We start from the raw sequence: 13,802 nt of genomic DNA on the forward strand, positions 1-13,802 counted from the left end.
GTGCAAGTTAAAACTCTCTTATGTGCTTGTTTTATAATACATCTCTACCTCGATATAACACAAATTCGGATATAACGCGGTAAAGCAGTGCTCTGTGGGGGCAGAGCTGCGCACTCTGGTGGATCAAAGCAAGTTCGATATAACGCAGTTTTACCTATAACACGGTAAGATTTTTTGGCTCCTGAGGACAGCATTATATCGAGGTAGAGGTGTACTTTAAATAATCCTGGCTTATGAGTAATTTAGCCATCTGAACCTTTTCTTCCTTTTTGTTATGTTTTCCTTTCTCTATTTTTAGCATAAATGCATGGTTCAGATTGCTTGCAATTTTTCCCAGAATATACACCAAATTCTACATTCTGTAGAAATAAATGAAAATAAATAGGAAAACCAGTTACTCAAATAACACACAAATCTAATCTCTCTGCAGAGTATACAAGTGAAAAAAAGAGCCCTTAATATTTCAAGGGCTACATCATTTGGTCCTGATTCAAAAGAGGATTCTTATTCAAAACTACACTTAAGCATGTGGATGGGGGCTTCAGTTTGTTACCTGATATATTCACCTATACAACTCTAGTTAATATCAACTGGTCTTATATGCCTAAACTCCTGGTAAACAACCTCAAGACGTCTTCCCCAAAGTCCCTATAAAACAGACAACCAAACAAAAATAAATAATGTAATATTGACATGACAGTTGCATTAGTAATCCCAGCATTTACAACATTTTGATATTGTTGTGGGTTTCCAGGTAATGGCTACATTTGATTTCCAAAGATTAAATAATGTCCTAGTAATGGCAGCCATAATGTTGTGTGCTATCTGTAAAGTACTTTATCAGACACCATGATTATATCTTAACTGTAACCTTCTTAGACTGAGGGGGGCATTTTCTATTGGTGTAGTGTTTATGGAGAATTCATTCCATTATGCATGCCAGGTTTTTCTGTTAGAGTATTAAGTATAGCAGCTGGATCATGGGAGTTCATTCCAGGTTGGGAGTTTTACTGAAGAGTTCATTTAGTCATGGTTAGAGAAGCTGCTTGCTGGGTTCTGTGAGCTGCAGGGTCTGTGGAATCTTAATTTGAAATTGTATAAAGCATCTATGTGCTTCTTTTCAGAAGCCCCATCTCAGTTAGGACACAAAAATGGGCACTAACTTTAAAGAGATGTATTACTGATAATTAGGAACATCACTTGCCATCCACGAACGGTATTTTAACTATCAAAAGTAAGGAAAAGGAATGGAAGAAGGTTCTATGTTTTCACATGATATAGCGATATCCCCTCTTTCTTTTTCCTTGCTTTGCATATCTGAGTAACTGTAGTTTATTAAATGCTGATCATATTCTTTCCATTTAAACCGTATGAAGATCAACTATTTTAACAAATACTACTTGTAAGTGTTTCAACTTACTCTTGTTTTTCCTTCTAGGTGTTGGATTAAATAATGGCCAGTGGCATTCAGTTTCCTTGTCTGCCAAACGGAGTCGTATGAACCTAATGGTGGACAATGACGTAACCTCATCTGCTCATGCTGCTGTACCTACACATATTTATTCAGGAGACACCTACTACTTTGGAGGTGAAAAATGCTATTTCTGTTTATATTTATAACAGCCGATAAATAAACAATGTTTGTTGTTCATGGCCTACATTTTCAAATGTGCCTAATGATTTGGCTTGCCTCAAGTTTCATTTTCTCAACTTGAATCTCCTTAAAGAGGCCTGACTTTCAAGTGTGGCTGCTCAGCACTCTCTAAAACTCAGTCTGGGAACCCAAACTCATTAGGCATTTTTGAAAATATAGTCCCCTATATTGCACTGTTATAACAATTAGGGCTGTGGTTGGCCCTAACAATCAGGAAGTTTTATCCCCTCCCACCTAAACATGCGAAGAGGAGCTCTGTCACAGGAAAGAATCGAGCCTGGGTTGACTACAGCATCTTTTTCTGCTCCTAATTACCGGTATTATGATGTTGAGATATAGTAATGGCTATTATCTACAGGTGTTAATTTTCATTGCTGCACTCTCACTTAGGTGGTAAGTAATGTGTAGGGCTGTACTGAAGTTTGTGGTGTCTTGAAGTTTTGAGAGCATTTGAAAAACTAATTATTTATTGGCAGTTCTGTTTGCTTCAGCAGTAAGTTGTACTTTGATTTCTTAGTTAAAACACATACTTACTTACTAATGGAACTATCCCCTGGAAGATTATGTATATTCATTGTGTAATTGGCACCTTTAAAAACTTGTCTTTTACTATTTATATAGTAGTTGTGGTATTTGCAATATTCTCTGTACTTAGTATGATGAATTCTCTTGTGGAAGTTTTAAAATCAATATATAGGATGTGTTTTTGTTTTTTTCCCTAAAAGGTACTCTAGTTCAAATGAAAATCAGTTCAGGGGAGACCTGTAGCCTGTGTTATACAAGATGGCAGACTAGATGATCACAATGATCTCTTTGGCTTTATAATCTATGAATCTAGGAATTGCAAAACTCACTGGCTAATTGCTGTAAATACAAGTTTCATAGATTCTAAAGCCAGAAGTGATCATTATGATCATCCTGGGCAACATTTTTAGAAGGACCTACTTCCCATTTTCAAAAGTGACTTAGATTCATATGAAGGCTTCTTCGGATACCAGGGTGTGAGGCCCACCATATAAAAAACTAAATAAATAGACAGAGATTGATAATATCTGTTATATTTTTGTTTAAACATGGGGAAAATCTTGTTTCATGTTTGTATTTTCTGCACGGCTCTTGGCTCCCACATCTCTGATTATGTGCTTTGCACCAGTGAACACTGCAGAGCTGTTAGCACAGGTGTACGCGTCAGAAGGGACATGGGCAGTTGTAAAAAATGACATAACCAATTAAGCTGTACAACAGAACACTTCTGTGCATCTTTTGGGGGTGAAATTAATGCCAAAACCACTGAAATCTCTAATTGACTAACCACCCCTCAGCTTCTCTGAGTACAGCTTTATGATCAAGTCAGCAGCCTGTACAATGTCATCCAAACTTGGGAAATAGCTGATGAAAATCAACGGAGTTTGGAACACCCTTTCTTTTTGTCATGTCATGTCAGAATTTGCTGAAATATGTAGTGTGTATAAATATGAAGAGAAGCATTCCAGTAGAAGAATGTATTTTCATTGGGAATACAAAATATTAGAGAGAGATTTAATCTTTGCTAAGAATCTGTTTAATTCGTTTGGAAATTCTTTAGGTTTGTTGGCAAACACTAGCACAGATCACACAGGAGTCAAGAAAATGCCAAATATTCCAGTTCTTGTACTTGGAAATGGTGGTAGTGATTGGCAACTGTAAGGACAAGGAGAAATTAATGAAAAATACATATTCACATTGGGTGAACATTGCATGATTTATGGAATTATTGCTTTCATTTTGATATATTACTTAGAATGCTGACCACAAGCCTGAAGACCACTTTCATTAACATTAATGTAAAATATTTATTCTTTACTAATAGAATGATGAGAAGACAAAATATTTCAAAAGACAAAAGGTTATGAAAGAATATGAGACTGGATTAAATTTATTCTGGAGAAAATAGTAGAACTTCAGAATGCTATGAGGAAAAGAAGTAATTGCAAAATTAATTAAACTTCTAATGATCTATGAGCTAGTTCTTTTAAAAATGCACAATTGTAAATATTCAGTTAGTGATTGTCTTGCCACAAGTTACATAAAACCTATTTAATAAAACAGATTTTTAAGGTTCTTGTGGGTTATTATTTTACACATAATATTTTATTTATTATAATAAAATAGATCTTTAAGGTTCTGGTGCGTTAATTTTGCCCTCCCTTGGACTCTTGCAAATCCATTGACATGCAAGGATGTGAATTAGGACAGAATTGGTTATTTTTTCCATGTATAAAATCTTTAGTCCCATTGAATAGTATAAGATTAAAATGTTGTAATTCTTAGGTTCCAATACTGATGAAGTCCTAAGCACTTTCAACTCCTATACAAAACAATAAGAGTTAAGGGAGTCCAATGCCTTGCCGGAAGAGGAGTACTGTTCTGTAGTATACAGTACATTTTGAAAATCTCTCCAAGCTTTCAGTGCTGTTTTTCCCTCACTTCAATGTATTCCTTAGTTTTCATTTTCCCATAGAATAAATGCCACCGTCCTTTTGCAGGATTTAGAAAATACCTATTAGCTCAATGGAATGTGGAAGTATCTTTAAGTCATTGCATGCAAACATTAGGAGACAAGAAGCTCTTTGACAGATTTCACCCAGGAGGCTATATTGTTTGATTAAGAGCAAAGTAGCATCCCTGTGCATCGTTCCTCTTATAACGTTGACCTCTGGAAGAAAGCCAGCAAACAAATAAATTGGAGGTATATTTTGTCATGTAGCTGCTCTGTAACCTATTACTGCTTTGTATATCAAAGTGAATGAGTCCTAAATGGAATTCCCCTTCTCTCCAAAAACAACCTGAATACTACAGTAGATAACTGATTTACATATAGTATTCATTTACTATGATCTATTCATTATATCCTTTTCTTCCCCTGTAGCAACATTTTCACAATATGCCTGTTGATCTGGTTTCTTTCAAAGGACTTCATTTATATATTTTACTGGCACTATATTTGTGTGTTCAAAGATAATATATATGTATACCTTTTAAAAATTACCAAAACAAAAAGTACAATAATAAATAAACATCAGTATATTCAGTAGCTCCTTTTATTTTTATTTTAACTTGGATTGTGTAAGAGTTATAAAATAAGTTATTTTTCCAAGTCACACTCACTGAATATTTTGACTGATAACACCAGTGTGTTTGTGAACAGCTTATTTACGTAAAGATAAACCTCATTTGAATTTGGGTTTTGATGTTTGGGTTATTTTTTACTCCAGTTCTTTGATGTAATTCCTTATAAAAATCACATAGTACAAAGGAACAAAAAGAGAATTATAGTGTTACACTACAAGGCCAAGAGGTTCAAAGTCGTCATTCAAAGGAGCTCATGGCTAAACTCTCCCCACAAAGCCCCCAGAGACAGGAAATCAGCAGCTTTCAATCTGCTTTTAGAGTATGGATTGAAATATACAAATTGATTTTGTAAGATGAATCTTTCCCAAAATCAGTTATTTTTGTTTTTGTTTCAGGTTGTCCTAACAATGGCAACAGCTCTGAATGTAAAAGTCCATGTGCTGGTTTTCAAGGATGTATGAGACTTATTACCATTGGTAGCAAAGCAGTGGATCTAATTTCAGTACAGCAAAATTCCCTTGGTAACTTCAGTAACCTTCAGATAGACTTGTGTGGTATTATAGACAGGTAAGGAAAGTCTATTTTTATTTATTTATTTATGAATGAGTTGTTTTCACACTTACCTGGAGTTCAAGAATAGAGCTTTCAGAAAATAGAAGATTTTGACTCTTCCACATATGCCCTAAAGTGTAGAACAATTGCAATGTACTCATTACAATGAAAAGAAGATCTTTTCAGTTGTATTGTCAGTACTTACAAATAAAATTACAGTAAATATAGTTAAGAACCATTTGCTGTGGTTTTGACTTATTGTAAAATCTTATAAATTTATGGAATAAACAACTTCCTTCCTGTGACTGAAACTCCTAGTGCTGTCCTCATTCAGAATTGCAGTGGAGTGCTTTTTAAAAAAGTAATGTGTAGCCTATTATATATGTTCCTTGCAAGGAATTGTGAAAATGGGAAAGGTCCTTTTTAGAGGCTGAGAGAATTCACCATAAATGTGCAAATTTGGAGCGTAATAAAGCTGATGGTGATTGATGTTTTCAATTTGCATAATAAAGAAAAATAACAAAAATGTTTCCCCCTTCTAATTTTAAGTAAACAGATACGTATATGCAGGTCATATAAAACTATTGGGTTTTTTTTATTTTTTTTCTCAGAACATTAATACATGAAATTAGTAGTGTCAGCCACTGCTCTAGGGAGCAAACTCTCAACATTTCCAAACTACTGTACCCCTTTCCAGAGTCTGATTTGTCTTGCGTACCCCCAAATTTCACCTTGCCTAAACACACACAAAATCAGATATGAAAATACAAAAGTATCACATCACATTGTTACTGAAAAATTGCTTACTTCCTTATTTGTACCATATAATTATAAAATAAATCAACTGGAATATAAATATTGTACTTACATTTCAGTGTAAACAAATCATTGTCTATGAAAATTTACTTTGTATTCACTTTGCTAGTGCTTTTTATATAGCCTGTTTTAAAACTAGGCAAATATCTAGATGAGTTGATGTACCACCTGGAAGACCTCTGAATACCACGGGTTATATGTACCCCTGATTGAGAACTACTGCCCTAGAGTACTGTAGTTTATCATAAACCTACATTAGCTATGATTCATCATAGTTGACAATCTGTTCAGAGTAGGTTCAGAACTGAGCAAGTGTATACATTTCTACAAATTGCTTCCCATCTTTTTAAGAGGGTTCAGTTTTAATCCATTCTGATGTCACTACTAGTATCATTTCTACCTTTTGATAATAAGAAGGGAGTTTGCTCTTTTATTCTTGTAGTCCTTTTCCTAATTTTACAAATAAACTTACAGAGAGGAAAAATTCAAAGATGGAAGACTGCAAGACAGTCTGTTTAAAACTCTATCACTTCAATTAAGTTAGAATTGGGTAAACACACAAATACTGGTCTGATGCCTTTTTGAAACTTCGGCCTTCTTTCTTGAGTCATCGTCTCTACAGTCTATTGACTAGGCCTCTGTAACATATCAGTATTGATTACTTTAGCCCACCAGCGGACACCAACTATTTCTCACCAACATCTCTGATAGAATGTATTGTTTTCTGTTGTGAGCTTCTAGCACTAGGCAAGTTTCAGAAGTGCATAATACTATGAGTGTCATGATGACATTGTATAACTTTATCTTGGTTCTTGTGGGGATCTACTTATTTTTGCAGATGTTTGCCTGTCTCATAAAAGCTCCAATGCCTTCCCAATTCTTGCTTCTGCCTCTTTATAGAATTAACCATCAGCTCTGATTGTGTTTCCAAGATACACAGTCTTGTTAACCATGCCATCTTCTTCGCTATCTATCACATATGCACCATCATTGCTGATGTCTCTTTCAATGATCATGACACTATTTTATTTTGTTTTTTGGCAGATTCTTAATCTAACTTTGGCAGCCTCACATTTGACACTGGTAGCGGTCTTTTTCATAGCATTGTCGTCTTTGTCCAATCAAACCATGTCATCTGCAAAATCAAAATCTTGAAGTTTTCCTCCACTCCATGTAACTCCTGTATTTTCCTTTGATGTTGCAGAAAAGTAGGGGTGCTAAAATGCATTCCTGCTGCACTTGAGTAACAATATCAAACCAAATAGTCTCTCTACTTTCTGTCCTTACACAGCATTTTGAAATGTCATAGACTATCTTGATCAGTGATACTATCTTTCTAGGAAGCTGTTATTGTTGCAAAATCTTTCATAGTGACTCTATAAATGCAGTTGAAAGCTCTGGTGAAATCTGTAAAGTTAAAGACTAATTTTCTGTGCTTAATTGTTTCAGAGTAAATGTGATCCATGCACAATCTTTTAAGTCTGAAGCCTGCTTGCTTATTACTCAATTTTTCATCTATATCCAGTTTGATTCTGTTCAATAATACACTACAGAACACTTTTTCATGTACTGAAAATAGCATTATTCCCCATATCTGTCTGGTCCTCAAGCAGCTCTATCATCCACTCCTGCCCCTCTATAATCCACTGCTTGCTATCCATATATAATTTCTGACTGATAGCCTCTCTCCATGCTCTCTGCTTGCTATCAGCAACATCAGAGGATTGCACCACCTCCCAGAGTATGTCTTCCTTACTCCTTTGGATTTGTTTCCTTATCAGGCTGAGCCACTCAGCAGTGTGCAGGAGACCCTCAAAGGCACATCTGCAGAAGCTAAAGAAACAATAGATAGAGGCACTATTGTGAGTGCACTCACAGCCTTAATTCATACAAGTTAGATACACCACTTTCTCACTTCCCCTTGGAGGCACACAGCAAGAGCCATAACCGTGGTGAGTTCAGCGCAAGCGGCAAGTTGGGACAAAGGCTGGAGGGATTTCAGAAGGGTATCACTACAAGCACCTAGGGATACTATTCTGAATCCTGGTACCGTTTTCCACAGGTGGGGATGATAGCAGCTGATATTTTACTCCCGGGGGTAACTGAGAATGCAAGGCTGCAGCTCCTGCATGTGTGTGGCTGCAGACCAGGTCCCTATGCTGCTCACCTGTGTGCTGCTTTGTTGCCTGCAGAAGTAATTGCCAATTGTCCTGGCAAAGTTTCCTACCATAGGGGAAGAAACAAGGCAGCCCTCACAAGAAACCTTCAGCAGAGGATTGCAGAGTATTCAGGAAAGTTTCCTGGAGATCTCTATGGAGGATTTCTGGGACATCCCGGTATGCCTCAACAAACTTTACCATAGGGTCCCCTCTGCCTAGCTGCACAGGGGAATGAGAAGTAGATACAAACTGTGCTTGTGTTGCTTATTTCTATCCCTCTTCTATCCTGAACCAAAAAATAAATAAATAAACCCCACCCAGGCTACCTCATGTCTCCCTGCAGTATCAAAGCACAATGAATACTTACTAGAGTTCCCCTCTCCTGCATCAGGTGTGCCAGAGCTGGAGTGCTGAGACTGGCTAGAACCCTCTGGAGTCAAAAAAGAGGTCCTGGCTTGCCATGCCACTGGACATCCCTATTGCTTGTCCCCCATCCTCCTCCAACTCCGCTTCCTTGTCCATCACTTAGTCCTCAGGCCACTGGTTCTAGCCAGGCACCAGCTGAGCAAGCTGGTGCTTGGGGCGGCAGATTCTAGGGGGCAGCATCCCGCCCAATCCTAGGGCGGCACTGACACTTTTTTTTTTTTTGCTGCTCTGGCCACCCTGTAGGGGGCAGAGGAGGGGAGCGCCCTGCAGCAAATTTGGCAGAGCAGCCCGCATCCTTCCCTCCCCACCGACCGGAGCAGCTCGGAGCCCTCCCGGCAGGCGGCGTGGAGGTCAGGGCCGCGGGGTGAGCGCCCCCCTGAAGCCCTGGCTGCCCCCTTCTCTCTCCCCCCTCGCTCCGTCCCCTTCCCCCCCATTAGACCGGGTGCGCACTCTGCAGCACAGGGAGTCCCCTGGCTCCAGCCGCCCTGTAGGGTTTTTTGTTTTGTTCTCCCCTGCTTTGCCGGCCGTGCCGTCCTCCCACCCCCGCTTTGCCGCTCCAGCCGCGCCGCAGGTTGTTTTTTTCCACCTGCTTTGCTGCTCCAGCCGTGCAGTTTTTTTTGTTTTTCCCCCACCCTGCGTTACCGCCCCAGCTGTGCTGCAGGTTTGGTTTTTTCTTGCCTGCTTTGCCATTCCAGCTGCTCCATTTTTTTTGTTCCCCCCACCCTGCTTTGCCACTCTGGCCCCGTTGTGGTTTTGTTTTTCTTTTTTTTCTTCACCTGCTTTGCCGCTCCAGCGCCCTGTTCCCTCCCCTTTACTGCTCCAGCCCCACCGTGGTTTTATATTGTTGTTTTTTTTTTTTTTCCCCTGCTTTGCTGCTTCGGCTGTGCTGCAGTTTCCCCCCCTCCCCCTTTGCCATTCCAGCCACGCCGTTTTTTTGTCCCCCTCACCCCGCTTTGCCACTCTGGCCCCGCTGTGGTTTTGGTTTTGTTTTTCCCCTGCTTTGCCGCTCCGGCGCCCGCCCCCCGCCCACTCACCTGAAGTATCCATGGGACTGTTGGCAGTGGACATGGAGTCACTGCCGAGGATGCCGTGCAACTCCTTGTAGGTGTGGCATGTCTTTGGCGACACACCATTTCCTTCTGGTACATCTGCCTCAGCTCCTTGATCTTAGCATGCACTGCTGAATGTGCCTATCAGGCCCCTTCTCCTCCATGCCGTGCGAATCTGCCTGTAGGTATTCAAGTTCCTATGGCTGGAGTGGAGCTGTGACTGCACAGTCTTCTTTCCCCACAGACCCAGCAGAGCCAACAACTGCAGTGTACTCTAGTCAGGTGTGTGTTTGCTGCAGGGACCTGGCATGGTCAGCTGGGAAGATGCTGTGAGCTGTCCATGCCAAGCAAACATGACGAGGAATTTCAAAAATTCTCAGAGCTTTAAAGGGGAAGCGGTGCATGCCCATGTACCTGGCTGCAGAGCATCAGAGTTCAAACCAGTGACCAGAGCGGTCACCATGGGCATTGTGGGGCTTCTCCTGGAGGCCACTTGGGGTGACATAAGCAACTCAATGTCTACTCTGACACTGGGTCTCTCTAACTTCATAGCAAAAAGTTCTATGCCTCTCATTGAGGTGGCTTTATTATGTCAACGTAGCAGGAGAGTTAAATCAGTGGGAGGAGCATTGCAGGGTATGCATCCATAGTTTTGTTGACGAAAGCTGCCTTTTGTCAAGAAAACTGTAGTGTAGACATACCCAATAAACAAATGTCCCTTTAACACACCGTTCCCCTCTCCCTCCATTGCACCCCACTCACAGCTGTCCTGGGTCAGCAAAGACCCAGAGGTACTTTCACATGAGTTCACCTCCCACCCAGGGGGAACACCAAGTAATGGCTCACAGTAGCCACTGTTCACTCTGCGTCGCTGCCTCCGCTGCGCAGTCATTCACTCTGCTGCTGTCATTCGTCATGCCACCGTTCACGCCACCATGCCATCGTCTGCTCCATCGTCGATGGCCCTGTGCCATCACCTTCTGCTGCTATCTGCCTCTGAAAGTTGGTCTCTTGAGGTTCCACCTCCATTCCATTTTGTATTTACCTTGTTATGCCTCTTTCCTACTCATCGTTCTTGGCTTGCTCCTTCACTTTGCCCTTTTAATGGTATTACAGGTGTCTGTGTTGCTATATGGCTCATAAACCCCCCTGGTATACAAATATTTCTCTTCAACTATTACTCCTTAGTGTCCTTTCTCTTTATTTTTCTATCAATTTACTATCATATTTATTAAATGCTAATTACACACAAACCATCCCAAAAATAGCTTTAAAGGACAATATGTCAGTTTAAATGCCTTACAAAGTTATTGCATTCAGTCTCCGAGGAGAGAATGTCAGATGCATCTGTCATAATTACATCCGCCTCTGCACAGAGAAGTAAGATGGCCCACAGAGAATTATTGCTGTTGGTATTTTGACCGCAGAAAATGGAATCAAAGGGTTCAATAGGAGATGTAAGTCCTGGAGCACTAGGAAAGCCAATGAATATACTTTAACCACAGATGAAGAAAATAAAAATAACACAGGTTTCTATACATGTTCTTTACGCCTTTGTATCTCTACAGATAATTTGCAAACCTAGTAAGTAGAGTGTTCAGGAAGGATATCTTTAATACATTACTGATGTGTAAAGTTCTACGTTCTTTCTTTGAAAAAGATGTATTTGTGTTCTGGTTCAATGTGTTGTTTTGAAGATTAGCTTTTGATTATCTTCAGATTGTTGCTTTAGTTTTCAAGTTGCACATCATCTGTAGATGTCATGCACCTAAAAAGTATGCTACCAAGTACCACATGGCAAATGCCAGATCCAATCTCTGTCTGATGTTTTTGGAATAAATGTGTTTCTTCATAGAGAGGACTATTGTAAATCTAAGTTCAGTCAGGGTTGCAATGAACTAGATTATTTGTATGGCATTCTTTTGATTTATCTAGTGAGTACTTTGTATTATGAAACCTATAATGGAAGGGGGATCTAAAATTCAATGCTAAAAAGTTTTAATTATAACTTAAATTGTTTCTAGTTATATTAAACCTGGTTTAAGCATCTTCAATGTCACCTAAGTTTTTGATCTTGTGAAGACTGTTAAAAAGATAAATTTAAATGGAAGGAGAATCAATATAAATGAGTACACTGAGGTGTTTCTCACAACCCTAAACTAATACTTCTCTATGTTTATTAAATATACTGAAAAATAGAATTCAGATAGTGTGAAAGAATTTGTTAAGCTGTCTTTTTTGTTAAAATTATTATTAGTGATTACTCTTAGCAGTAAAACTGCCCTATACATTCTGAATAACAATTAAATAAAAGATGAAATCTCCAACTCAGTATCTTTTTAATTAATATTGTGGAAAAAATACTGGTATTTTTTTTATTCTCTTATTCTCTTGCCCTCAAATCATGTAGTAGTTTGTACTTTATACTTAGGGATAGTCATGCAGTTTTCACCATTGAATAGTTATGACCAAATTTTCTTCTTAGGTACACCATTGTAAATCAAAAGTAATTCCACTGAAATAATGGAGTTTTTCCAGATTTTCACTCATGCAACTGAAAGCACAATTAGCAGTCTGGATTCATCCATAGTTACCTCACTGTAGGATCTGAGATACTTAAGTGTTTGCCTGTACTTAGACTAGGAAATAACTGAAGTATCTCAGATACTAATGTATGATAACGGTCTGTAAATATTTATTTTCTGATGGCGACCACTACCTATTCCTATAGTTTCCTGAAAAGAGAAGTATTTTATACTTCTCATGGTCATATAGTAGGGGCAATGATCCACAGAATTATTGTTATGAAAGATCTTATGGAAGAAAATTCAGCTGTTACAAAATTTCCTAGTGAATTATCAGTGTTAACTTATCATTGGTGTATCAGTCAGCACCATACTTTCATTGCCGGCAGTCACAATGAAAATTATATATGTTTAATTTTGTTATTGATATGTTTCATGTTCTTATTGCATCATTAGCAGCCTTAGGAGCAGACACTAGGTCTAGTCAGGGAAGATAAAGGGGACATTCCTTTTCCCCAACTTTCTTTCAGTCCAATTGATATCTTCCTGCAATATGGCTACAACATTTATGTATTTTCATTGCAGGTCTCTGACCCATACATACAACATCCGCCTTTGCACCTCGGTTATCATCTTTGTCATAAAGACCACCTTCATTCTGTAGTAACTATGGTTACTGTAAATGTCATGTAGTTGTACTAAGGCGAAAATGTTTCTTTTTGTCCTTTTAGATGTTTGCCTAATTATTGTGAACATGGTGGTGAATGCACACAGGCCTGGAACAGCTTCTACTGCAACTGTACAAATACAGGTTACATGGGGGCTACTTGCCATTACTGTAAGCTCAAGACACTTTCTTATACTGTTTTAGTTATGAGTTATTTTACTGCTACAAGAAACAATTTTCTATTAGAAGGCATGTCAGTTTTGTTAATATTCACAAAGGGTTGATTCAAGGAAAGAGTCTCAAAATTGCCTAAAGGATTAAGGAGCACAAGTCCTATTGCAAGTCAGTGGGACTTGTGGTCCTAAATCCCTTATGTGTCTTTGAATATTTCTCCCTTAGGGCTTAGATTTCATGATTTACTTACTGAGGACCTGATTCTCCTCTCACACTGGTATAAGGCCCTGATTTATCAAATCATATTGGTTTGATATTATATTTTGATATAATTCTCAATGCTATTCAGAGAAGGACTAAGCACATGCTTAGCTTTGAAGTTAGTGGGGTTTAGCATATACTTAAACTTTAACACATACTTAAGTAATTTTCAAGGAGTAACTTCAAGGGAGTGACAGTGGGATAAAACTGGTGTATATGAACAGATAATAAGGCCCTGTAAACATCACTGACCTTTCACTCTTCTGTAGGAATTTTGCACATGGAGTCCTTTCAGGATCAGCCCATATAAGGGAGAACTTCAGAAAATATCAGCCTAACCATAAATGTAACTGAATGAGTTTCACACCCATGGTCTGATTCTTGTCTTACTTTCACTAGTTTAATATG

At 38.8% G+C, this 13,802-nt stretch overlaps 1 protein-coding gene across 2 annotated transcripts in view; it reads left to right on the top strand.

Annotated features, from left to right (window-relative positions):
• CNTNAP4 (contactin associated protein family member 4) overlaps positions 1-13,802 on the top strand; it is a 444,291-nt gene that overhangs the window by 361,272 nt on the left and 69,217 nt on the right. For both annotated transcript variants that reach the window (XM_039545275.1, XM_039545276.1), the window contains 3 exons: positions 1,439-1,588; positions 5,161-5,332; positions 13,024-13,130. In XM_039545275.1, coding sequence (XP_039401209.1) covers positions 1,439-1,588; positions 5,161-5,332; positions 13,024-13,130 — 429 coding nt within the window. The remainder of the gene's footprint in view (positions 1-1,438; positions 1,589-5,160; positions 5,333-13,023; positions 13,131-13,802) is intronic.

This window comes from Mauremys reevesii, linkage group 6 (assembly GCF_016161935.1).
Source record: "Mauremys reevesii isolate NIE-2019 linkage group 6, ASM1616193v1, whole genome shotgun sequence".
Classification (NCBI taxonomy): Eukaryota; Metazoa; Chordata; order Testudines; family Geoemydidae; genus Mauremys; species Mauremys reevesii.